The 12,623-nt window shown below is 44.1% G+C and overlaps 1 protein-coding gene across 1 annotated transcript in view; it reads right to left on the bottom strand.

The window, feature by feature from the left end:
• The window catches only part of LHFPL6 (LHFPL tetraspan subfamily member 6), a 225,499-nt gene that overhangs the window by 28,913 nt on the left and 183,963 nt on the right, over window positions 1-12,623 (bottom strand). The window contains exon 3 of the mRNA XM_059996090.1: window positions 165-263. Coding sequence (XP_059852073.1) covers window positions 165-263 — 99 coding nt within the window. The remainder of the gene's footprint in view (window positions 1-164; window positions 264-12,623) is intronic.

Genomic DNA, 12,623 nt, shown 5'->3' on the forward strand with positions numbered 1-12,623 from the left:
ACTAAACAGTTGAATAAATGAATGTATGTGTATTGTTACACGTGACTGCTGGCTCCAATCCTGGGATGCGTTTTTCTTCCCCATCCCTTTTCCACCTTCTCCTTCTATGAAAGATCAGAGAAGCTTCTCTTCTAAAAGCAGTACTATGCATGAAGAGAACTTACCCAGGTCAAACTGGCCAGAAATGTAGCCACAAGTCTGCCGGACCTCCTCACTGTCCCAGCCCAGGGGGTACAGGGCACAGCCAGCACCGATCAACAGGCCTGCAAAGAGAAAAGACAACGGGACTTTAGCAATGCCCCTCTGCAGCCCTAGATAAAGGTACAAGGGAGAAGAAACCAATACAGGCAATGTGACAATGGAACATGGGGTCTGCTTTTGGGAAAGCACCAGCCAAGCTCCCTTTAGTGACCTAAGTTCAGTTTAATTCCAAGAACAATTCCAAGTCTGCTTAAAAGGGGGTGGGAGGTGGGAAGAACAACCTTGACAGACAGCTCAGTTTGGTTCCAACTTCCCCTTTTAAAGCATTAAAAGCCTTGCAAATCCTGTTTAGGGAGTACAATCCAGAAGCCCTTTTAATCACTCTTGTAAAAAGCCAACCCATTCCACCCTCAATCCATGTAAACAAGTAATTCGAGAGCCAGCAAAAGAGCCTCACTGGTTATGCATCATCATTCATTAGATTGCTTTTTCCAATTTAAGAATCAAAATAGAATGTTTCAGCATCATCAAATTTTTTTTTTTTTTTTTTGTGGTACGCGGGCCTCTCACTGTTGTGGCCTCTCCCGTTGCGGAGCACAGGCTCCGGACGCGCAGGCTCAGCGGCCATGGCTCACGGGCCCAGCCGCTCCGCGGCATGTGGGATCTTCCCGGACCGGGGCACGAACACGCGTCCCCTGCATCGGCAGGCGGACTCTCAACCACTGCGCCACCAGGGAAGCCCACATCATCAAATTTTACCAGGGGCAGAGACAGCATAAAGATTTTCATGAACCACTTGAGCACACTGATTGAACTCGTGGACCATGCTATGGTTACCATGCTCCCTTGAGAAGTTGAGAATCACTAAGTGTCCACGCATCTTGGAAACACTCAAGAACACAGACGCTAACTGTGACTTCAGTTCTTCTTGCAGCGAAGACCAAAAGGTTTGATGAGTGAACTAAAGCAAGTGACGGTTTTATTTTAAGTTAAGGTATCATGGCAGCTCACCCTGAGCGGACAGCTTTCGATTGGTGAGTCTTTAGTTTTACATCAAAACCTATCAATAATATGGTTTTATGAGAAGCTGAATGAGACTGAAGAACTGACCAATCCAATCTGAGGGCTAATCTGAAAGTATCATCTTGTCACATCAGTCAGCGAGTATTAACATCACCCGTAAATCCACAAGTGTGCTGAGCCAGTGGGACCAATGCATACACAGTCTGACTGTTTGCAGGATTGTGGGTTAAAAGGCGCTAAATAACGGAGGCCCCTAAATTAGAAAACCTGTTAATGTGGTAACGTATAGGCCGAACAACAGTGTCCCCAAAGGCATCTAAGGGAGACCTTCAGTATTTCTGGATTGAGTCTCTTCCTGTCCCCCTTTGGCTTCTCCCCTGCCCCTGGTGGATGACTTGAGTAGTTGTAACCTGTACAAACTGTCTGTTTCCTCGCAGGCATCTAAGGAGGAGCTGCTTTCTACCCACTCCCCCAACCTCTATGCCAGCTGTGTGGAGAGACAGCCCCCAGAAACGGACACGTTTTCCACCCTGTTGCCCCCCCCCCGATCCATCCCTTAGACCCCAGTAAAACGAGCATCTAATGCAGAAAGGCTGTGATCCGAGGGAATTGCCTGCAAAGAATCCCTGCAGCTGCAATCACAAATTCCAGGATCCCTGTATGCAACTGTGTAAATATGAATTGTGTTGAGGCCGAAGAATAATTCGAAAAGCAGTGATACGAGGTTTGCTGACTAAGCAAATATCCCAGTGACCAGTTTCCTTAGGCTTTTTGCCTTAGGATAAAAGCTATAGCATTCTGAAGACAATTCCAAACTAGCGTTATCCACCATCAGGTAAAGAGAGAATTAATGAGGATGCCAGAGTGTGTGTAAACTGAATTCCATGAATGTTGACTAAATAATGTGGCATCATTTCCATGCTACTCAGTTCTTAAATTAATAAGTAACACCACTTTTTGAGATCTGGTGAGCAATTTTTAAATGATGACACACGCAGAAAGGCCGTGAGGTATAAAATGTTCAAGGGAAGTAAAATGAAAACCAGTAGAATTTAAAGCATCCGTATTCCCTCTATCTGACAGGCAAACAAATGATGAAGTCTCAATTGCTAATGTTCTTACGGTATGGCAGAAAAATATGTGTCATGTGTTCATGAAAGAAGCTGCTTTTTTTTGGTTTTGTTTTCTGTTTTGTTTTTGTTTTTATCAGAATTTATTCTTAACTTCTGAAAAGAATTGCTTTTATTTACAGTTATCCAATGCCGGTTGTTGTGTTTATATGAATTTCTTTTTAAATTTTATTTATTTATTTAATACAGCAGGTTCTTAGTAGTTATCTCTTTTATACATATTAGTGTATATATTTCAATCCCAATCTCCCAATGCATTCCCCTCCCCGCCCAAGAAGCCGCTTTCGTCCAGTATAAGGATCCCAGCATTTTGCGAGACTAAACAGAGAGGAACTTTTAAGTGCCTGTTATGGAGCAAACAGGCCTGTGATTCTCTAAGTGGTACAACGCTTGGTAGTCAGGGTTCTTCTGTGTAATAGAATATTGGGCTGTCTTTGTAACAGTACGAAATATGGAGTCAACCATATAAATTAGAAATAATTTTATACATAGGAAATCTGTGTTATGTGTAAGAATTAAAAAAAGAAAAATACCATGAGCATATGTTCACATTAAAAAAGTATTCAGTGGAGGGCAACTAACTTATCTGGATTTTAGTATTCATATTTATGTAGCCGTTGTTTTGTCATCTGCTAACAGTAAAGATACTGCAGATTCTGAAGATGTGGGGAACATTTCTGGGAGAAAAGTGCATGTTGCAAACTCCTCAGGCTAAGTGATTGTTGCAGTGATTTGGTTCTGTAGGTAAATATCTGGCTTCCCCACTACCTCGCTACTATTATACATTAAGGTGAAAGCCAGTCTCGGGCCGAATTCAGCCAACTACGAAACAACTGTTTCCTAGCAGGCTGGCACAAAAAGCGATCATACGACCAATACTCTAAACTCAGTGAAACCCTCCCCCAACTCCATCAGACAGTCACTCTAACAAATACCTTCAAAACACAATAACTACAACAATTATTCAGATAGCAGGATCAGGGACACTTCAGGTCAGATGACACAGTATCTTCCAGTTGATGGAATGGGAGAGGGTGCAGGAGTCGAGTTCTAGACCTGCCCTGCCCCACCCAGTAGCCACGAGCTACACGTAGCTATTTAAGTTAGGGATTTCCCTGCCGCTCCAAGTGGTTAAGACTGGTGCTTTCACTGCCAGGGCCTGGGTTCGATCCCTGGTTGGGGAACTAAGATCCTGTAAGCCATGCGGTGCAGCAAAAAAAAAAAAAAAAAAAAAAAAAAGAAAATTAAGTTAATTAAAATTAAATAAAAATAAAATTCAGTTCTTCAATTGCACTAGCCACATTTCAAATGCCTAGTAACCACATGGCGCTAGCGGCTACCATATTAGACAGTGCAAACACAGACCATTTTCATAATCACAGAAAGTGCTATTGGAGAGAGCTGCTCTAGACCTAAGACACCACTTCAAGAGGATGGGAAAAAACCTGCCACTCTAAAATGTCCCTTTGGAATGTGGATTATTTCTAACTAAAAGCAATCAAGGCCCAAAAGATTCAGGAAGAAAGTCTGACCTTCCCCTTAACTGCCTAAAAGAATGTAGACAGAGGGCCCGTTCCAGGAATAGAGCTATCACCAGAGATATTTGCAAAGAACACGGGAAGTGTGGTGGAGGAAACTACACAGGGATTAAAGATCAGAGTTCACTCTATGTCCCACTGTCTCTGCCCAGCCCAGTAAACATTTATTTACCAAACACTTGCTTCTCCATCTCCATGTAAATTGCCTTCTTCCCCTCTGAAGCCCCAAAGGACTAACCCCCAACATTCTCTTTGTCTTAGCTGAAGATGCTATTTCAAGTCAGTGACGGTTTTGCCATTTCAGGGAATCAATCACTCAGCTTTTCCTGAGTCTCTCCCCATGTACACATGCTATTAAACGTTTGTTTGATTTTCCTCCTCTTAATCTATCTCATGTCAAGTCAATTTAATTCTTAGGCCAGCCAGAAGAACCTAGAAGGGTAACGGAAAATTTCTTCCCCCCCTCGACACTGGGCTGGCCAGATTCTTACACCTATGCCTGACACTGCCTGTTAACAATCAAAATCATCCTTACTCTTTTAGATTCTCCCTTTGTGGGTGGGGGTGATGGGTGGCTAGAAGCCAGGAAACTACATTTCAAAAACTCTCCTGCTAGCAGAAGTTCTGGCTCATAGTCTGTCAATGAACAGGTAAAAGGGAGGAATAAACCATATTCCCCATTGGCAGCTGCAGCCAGGTGACATGCTCTTCTGCAGACAGTAGACATATTTGGGGTGTGACTTCCTGGCATCCCTCTCAGCCTCAACTCTCTAAGGGCAGATCATCAGCTGTCCTCACCTTTTTTTTTTGGATAATTTTTGATTTTTTTAAAAAAAAATATTTATTTTTGGTTGTGTTGGGTCTTCGTTGCTGCGCACGGGCTTTCTCTAGATGTGGCGCACGGGGGCTACTTTTTGCTATGGTGCGTGCGCTTCTCATTGCGGTGGCTTCTCTTGTTGCACAGCACAGGATCTAGGAACGCGGGCTTCAGTAGTTCTGGCACGCGGGCTCAGTAGTTGTGGCTCACAGGCTCTAGAGTGCAGGGTCAGTAGTTGTGGTGCACGGGCTCCGGGCATGTGGGATCTTCCTGGACCAGAGCTCGAACCCATGTCCCCTGCACTGGCAGGTGGATTCCTAACCACTGCCCCACCAGGGAAGTCCTGCCCTCACTTTTGATCCCTGCACTTCCTGAGCTCCTGAATTCTTCAAAGCAGCTTCTCTGACCTCCACTTCCCCAGACCTCCTAGTAGGTCTGTGAAACTTTAAATCCCTGGGTTACATTCCCTGCTGCCTGAAATACCTAGAGTGGTTTCTTTTATTGGCCAATCCCTGGCTGGTACGTGCCCTACTGGTGCAAGGGCAGAGGGGCTGATACGAATCTTTCTATCTGTCCATTACTTAAACATCCATTTTCTCAATTAAAAATGGTCTCAAATACAATTTATGCCAATTACTAAACCTTGGGGTAAGTATAGTGATATTAAAAGGCTTTGTGTTAACTGCCTCTGTGGTGTGATCTCTGGTTAGGGAACTTATGCTAATTAACTTCTAGAGTGTGGATTTCAAAAGAGGATACATCAAATGTTAACTAACTGCCTTAATATTGGCATCAACTAGAATTGTATCGTCTATACTGAGTTACTAATATTGTAAAGTTAGAGAAAATTAGGATTGGCATATATGCACTACCATGTGTAAAACAGATAGCTAGCGGTAACCTACTGTATAGCCCAGGGAGCCCAGCCGGGTGCTCTGTGGTGAGCTAGGTGGGTGGGATGGGGGTGGAGGTGGGGGGGCGGAGAGGGAGGTCCAAGAGGGAGGGGATATATGTGTACACATAGCTGATTCATATCTTTGTACAGCAGAAATTAACACAACATTATAAAGCAATTATACTCCCCCCCAAAAAAACCACCATAAAAATGAGAACATCATTTTAACGGAAGAAATCTGGCATTGTTCAGTTTTAGCAGTGTTAAGTCTTAGACCATGCTGTGGAAATCAATGTTTGATGGAAACATAGTTTGAAAATCCCTGGAATGTGAAGTGGTTGCCCAAATGAAATCTTCGGGACTTAATGAGTTTTTATGGCTCTAGCTGACTAATTTGCTCCTGGGGAGTAAACGGTTCAATTAAAATCTCTGGCTCACAAACTTTTATATTATCTACGTGGATTTTCTCTGTTACATTTATAAACCCTGTGGTTACCCCATGGGGCTTAATTATGTGGTATTTTAACCAAATTCCCATTTCACTGCCATTACAGACATCATGAAAAAAAGTCACACTCTGTGAAAATCTGTGCATATAGGAATGGAAGTGAGGCAAGATGCTGTGAATCGGAGGAAACAACCTGAGGAAGGTGGTAACAGAGGTGGGTGGTTGGAGGAGATGTGAACTCATTGGCAGCTACAGGCTCATTTGCAATTAAGAAGAAGTCTATTCTTGCAATCCTAAAGACTTTGCAACTTTTAAAGGGTCATGCTGTCAATCACAAATTAGTGTAAATTAGTTCAGTCTTTAGTTTTCACGGGGCACCTCGCTGGAATCAGTTATAGGACATCATAGACTATTGGAAAGGTCACTGTGTAGGAGGTCTTGGGGATTTATCCACTTTAACCTGAGTCCTCTAGGGTTTTGGCCTCACCCTGTTCAAGCTAACTAAAATGTCTGAAGAGCCAGGTCAGTGGAATGACCTCGAAGGAGAAGCCAGTGTTAATGGAGAAGAAAGAGTCCGGATAAATGCAGAAAGGTGGATGCTGGGAGCTGCGCTGTGATGCTGTATTATCCAAGGGGTCTGCCTTTAGCCCCATATGGGCTCCTGGGCCTAAATTTTAGGACACACGCTGCCTGCCCGTAAACTGCCTTGGGGAGAGAGAGGGTCCCAGTGGAAACGCTATTCATTTTCGCACCACGCTGGAGATACCTGCCATGATACTAATTATTTTTTAGAATTTGAGTGTGAAGTCTGAAGTCTGTAAAGAGCTCCGTGGTCAAAGTAAGAACCCGAGGCTGGGAATTTTCCCTTCTGCAAGCCATTTTCTATTCAGTCGGTACTTCGCACTCAGCCAACGGAATATTAACATAACAATTCAGCTCCTGCCAAGAAGGCAAAGCAAACCTCCAGTTAGCCAATGCCAGTCGCTCCCCACAGGTGGTAAGAATAGAGTCCTCGTGTTAAACTCATAAAGTCTAATTTTTTTTCCAGGCCACTCTTGAAAGATTTTATGTGACCTCACTTTTTTTCCATGACTAACGCTCCAATCGTTTCCACGGTTTATTATTTTTTTAAATAGCCTGACTTTCCGCACCTATTGCCCCTGGAGTGGTCACACAAGCCTTTCCCATCAATTCATCTTTTATGTTTTTTGGATACTTTTATCCATCCTCCAGTTCCTTTATCTTCCTTTCTGCGGCAAGCGCCGAGGGAAATTGTTTTCTTTACTTTTCTCATGAAAGCTGCTCGGTCTCGTAGCCCGTTATCTGGACTTTTCTTTGGAAGAGGCTGGCGTATCTCCAAGTCACCACATGTTAATTTATGTACCTGATATTCATCCATTTTCAGCCCTCGATAACCGTCCTTTTACAAAATGGAACAGCAAAATAAAGCCAGTAGTGGGGAGGGCACGAGGGCAAGGGCCAGTATTATAACTCTTCGGACTTTGAATGCACAACGAGAAGGAAACTACTGAACTATTCTAGAAGAAGGAGGCTTGGTTAGGCTCTTGTAAGCCGTACCTCCTTTCACAGTGCTTTCTGAAAACTGAGGCACTGAGGATGCAGGAGGCTTGTCCAAGGACACAGAGCCCAAATCAACCCCAGGGCCCCCGGGGCCCAGCCCACGGCTCTGTTCCACCTATCGTGATCCCGATGCTTGGACATAAGTCCACTCCAAGCTCACACACTCTCTGCCCACAACCTGAGTTCAGGCCACACGTGTTGGATTTGAACAACATGGTGTTTTCCTACGTCAGATTTTTCACCGGCAAGTCCACATTTCTTGACTCTTGAATAACTGAAAGATATGCCCATCCTGGGCCTACATCCAGCTGGCTGAAGCCAGGTCGTGGCGGTCCCATTAAATGGCTCAGGCACCCTGGCCAGTTCCCGAAGGCATATCTGACTGGGGACCACTGGTTCTCTGAATATGTCTCAAACGACCTCATCTCTGAAGGTTGAATCGCTCCTCTCTCACTGAGACACTTTCATTCCTTACCCACACTCAGACCCCATGAACATACTAGCTGTTAAAGTCTAGAAGCCTCAGCAGGCGGCTTGCCCTGGCCACCCCAGCAGTGAGCTACAGGTTCCACTCCCTCCTGTGAGCTCCTACTGGGATGAGCTCTGTACCATTTATTTGGGGTTTACCACCTTGCACTGTAGTTATTTAAGTATCATGTTTCCTGAAAGGCCAGAAGCTCTACTGTATGCTTATTTGCATCCAACTCACTGGTTCACGATATTGGTTAAATACTAAACAGCAGTGATTCAGTATTTACAAAAGCTTCAAAATAATTATATAATAGTTATCTAATAGTTAAAAGATGATATTAAATTGCAGTGATACTATTTATTCAGAATTTACAAAAGCTTTAAAATAATTATATAGTAGTTATCTAATAGATAACAGACAATATTAAATTGTAGTGATACTATTTTTTTCTTTTTTTTTTTTTGCGGTACGCGGGCCTCTCACTGTTGTGGCCTCTCCCGTTGCGGAGCACAGGCTCCGGACACGCAGGCGCAGCGGCCATGGCTCACGGGTCCAGCCGCTCCGCGGCACGTGGGATCCTCCCGGACTGGGGCACGAACCCGTGTCCCCTGCATCGGCAGGCGGACTCTCAACCACTGTGCCACCAGGGAAGCCCGGTAGTGATACTATTTATTCAGTATTTACAAAAGCTTCAAAATAATTATACAATAGCTATCTAATAGATAATAGGTAATTGCCTTTATTTAGCAGAGGAGGAAATTAAAGCTTCGAGAAGCAGGTTCTTACTCATGTAGCTACGAAACGGTAGATCCAGGCTCTTACTTTTAGGCCAGTCTGAGCTAATTCTCCTCACCACCACCTTCTAATGACGCCCAGACCCCAAAGTGTTTGTGGTCCCGGCTCTGACCTCACCTCCCGTGTTCACATGTGTATTGAACCCTGCGTATAAATGGAGAAGTAGGGATGGAGTAAAAGATCAGGAGAGATTTCAAGTCACCAATTCTCTACCACTGACTCTGCTTTAGCGACAGGGAGCATTTCTGCTGCTGCCTGCTACCGAAGACAAGGGACAGGCTCCTGCGAACCCTACAGATTCCCCCTTCCCTGGATGCTGGTGAGGGAGAACCCGGATGTGAGTTTCAGCACACAACGAGCTCTGTCCACAAAGAGCACGTTGAGGCATCAAGATGAGAAATGGATTCTCCCTCGTGAGAAGTTTAGCCAAGGAAAGCATATCTTATCATAACGCTAAAACATAATAAAGAAACATGACCACTTCTGAACTATCAAAAATACTTTTACAAATCACAATAAAACTATTTCTTTGCTAAAAACATCCTGCAGAAGAGAATATTCTTCAGGTTCTCTTAAAATATTTTCCAAAATGGCTCCTCGATTCTCACGCCTTCCCCTCTTCCAGTTCATGCAGCAGGAGACGCAAAAGACGTCAGGCGCCAGAATACCTGCTCCTTAGCTCAGGGTGAAAAATCACAAGCTGATTTCAGCCAGGAGTGACGTGTCCTCTTTGCTCTTTCTAGAGTCCTAAGCAACCATTGGTAGAAAAATTAAAGTTGCTTCAAACAGTGCAATGTGGGGGAGATTTTGTAATTCCTATGCGACAGTTTTCTGGTAAATTACATCTGCTCCAAAGCAACATCTCTCTAACCCTAGTAATTAAGAGCACCTCATTTCCACTGTTTCACCTCTTTAGGTCTCCACTTTTCTTACCTGTAAAATGGGGGTGGGAGGGACCTCCTTCTCAGGGTTATTGCAAGGATCAAATGAGGTAGTGTATGTAAAGAGATGGGCACAATGCTCACAGTACGAGTTCAATGAATGGTCTCTACTGCTAAGCTTTGGACTTTGAGCTGATGTAGGGGAGGGTGGTAGATTTGGTTCAAGCCAATGTGTGCTTATACTTCTCTCAGAGAAGGTCCTCTTCTTAGACAGAACGCAGAGAGGGTACCAGCAAGGACGTTCGTGGAACCGAGTCAGGAACACTTGCCCTGGCAGTCCTATCAGCTGTGCAAACCTCAGTAAGCACGAATGAAACAGCCACAGCCTGATGGCCCTCACGCTGGGGCGAAGGATCCGCACACGACTCTAAGGAGAATAATACTTTCATCTGTTGTGGTTTCTGGTTTTTTCTTTTTACTTTTAAAGGCACTGTGACCTTTCTGTGAGGCAGACCGAGCCAGAACTGAAGTCCCCACGTGGTTAGGATGGAGTCACAGATGAGAGCGGAGATCTGAGGGTCCCCAGGGGGATCATCAGAGGCGCTGTAAACTCAGGGCCCCGGACTCCTGCTTCTATGCTTTGGTTCACTGCCTCCACTCTGAGGCTGCTGGGAAGGGAGCTGGCAAGGCTGAGTGCTGCAGCTCCAGCTCTGAAACAAAAGAAACTCTAAGTTTCACGGACCCTAAGGTGTCCCGTGTTACACCAGAGGAAAAGAAAGACACAGTCCCACATTTCCAGAGGAGTGTGGTTTCGGACCGTGCTTCTCAGACTTGACCTGTACACAGAACAGCTGGGGGGCTTGTTAAAGTGCAGATTCTGGTTCTGCAGTGTGAGGGCAGGGCTGGGTCTCCTGCATTTTGAACCAGCTCCCGGTGAGACCCAGGCTGCTGTCTACGCCACACTTTGAGCAGCGAGGGTCCAGTGGGAATAGTGCAGGCTTTGAGGGTGATCACGTCAGGTTTGAATCCTGACACCACCTTACCAGCTGTGTGACTTCGAACAGCATGCTTTTGACTTCCCTGAACCCAGATTTTCATCTACAAAAGAGACCTAATGGTGCCCATATCTTTAGCATTGTTATTAGAAATAAATAAAAGGCTTAATAAAGGTGCCCAGTTCAGGGCTTGGCATAAGACAAGAGCTCAGTAAATGGTATCAATAGTTGTGTATCAGTATTAATAATAATATTGCATCACGGGAGTTGCAAACATTTCATTCTGTTTTACCTGCTGATTTCCAATTCTTCGTTACCAGCTCCAGATAATTACCGGTTTAAAACAAACCCCAAAACAAAAACTCCCTAAGAAAAGCAGAGGGCTCTGCCTTACTGCTTGCTTACATCTTCTGAATAAATATATTTTCTAAGACCACAAAATAAATATATTTTCTAAGAACTAAGACCACAGCTCTACAGCGAAGGATTATGACATTCCTTCTTTGTTCCCTCCAACATTATATTATGAAAAATTTCAAACTTACGGCGAAGTTGGAAGCATTGTTATCGTGAGCACCCGGATACCCACCATCTAGGTTTTATGATTAACAGGTTTTCAAAATTAGCTTTATCACCTGTCTTTCCATTTTTCCTTTCCTCTATCGATCCATCAAGGCATGTGTTTTGCGGGGAGGGGGATTAGGGAGATGCTTGTCACAGTTTTTCAGCATCAGGACATGTGAAGTTTCTTTTCATTATTCATGCTCCACCCTCTTTATTTCCCCTTGGCCCAATGGTCTGCACAGACCTATGAGGTACACGCAAAAGTTAGACCCCAGGGAGGGAGGGAGACGCAAGAGGGAAGAGATATGGGAACATATGTATATGTATAACTGATTCACTTTGTTATAAAGCAGAAACTAACACACCATTGTAAAGCAATTATACTCCGATAAAGATGTAAAAAATAAAATTGCAAATATCCCCCCCAAATAAATAAATACTTGCTTATTAATTTCTACAAAAAAACAAAACAAAAAACAAAAGTTAGACCCCAAACCCACAACTGTCACAACATTGTATCCCTAAGCTAAGGCCTGATGGCACTAAGTGGGGACCCATCAACCTAGAAGTAACTTATATACAAATCTAAAGCAAGGAATACCTCTAAGCTTTCCACATTTCTCAAATAACCACCCTATGACCTAAAATGGGATCAGCGTGCTTCTGCTGTCTGGCCCAGAAATACCAGTAAGACCTTCAAGAGACATTTCACCAAACCCAGAATGCCAACAACATAAAGAGTTCCAGCCCAGCCCAGCCACGCAGCTCAGTTTCCAGTGGACACATTTTCTCTCAAGGATGACTGCTGTTTTGTACAAAATGAATCACTCCCAATACTCCTTAAATAAGAAAAAAAGGAGGCACAGAATCATCACGCTGCAACATAAAAGCTTTCTAGGAACAAGGCTAGGCTCCAACAATATCCTGTTAGAAAAGTCTGACCAAATCCTGAAAACAAAAACCAGACACACAAAAACACCCAGGTGTAAGTAAATTTATACTGCGAGCCTGAACACATTCCACCCCCTGCCTTGGACATGCAACGTCAATTCCAAAGCAGACTCTGGTCTGGTCCGTGCATGCTGTTTAACTGTGGTTACTTACCCTCACTCAGCTAGATATTCAAGAGCTGCACTGCCAGGAACAAGGCCTTTGGAGTCCGAGAGTCCTGTATTCAAACACTGAGTGTGCTACTTAATAGATACTGATGGAGGAGGTCTCTTAAATTTGAGCCTCGAGAATTTCACCTCTAAAATGTATGTACCAGTTTTTCTTTACAGAGC

Source organism: Delphinus delphis, chromosome 18 (genome assembly GCF_949987515.2).
Source record: "Delphinus delphis chromosome 18, mDelDel1.2, whole genome shotgun sequence".
Classification (NCBI taxonomy): domain Eukaryota; kingdom Metazoa; phylum Chordata; class Mammalia; order Artiodactyla; family Delphinidae; genus Delphinus; species Delphinus delphis.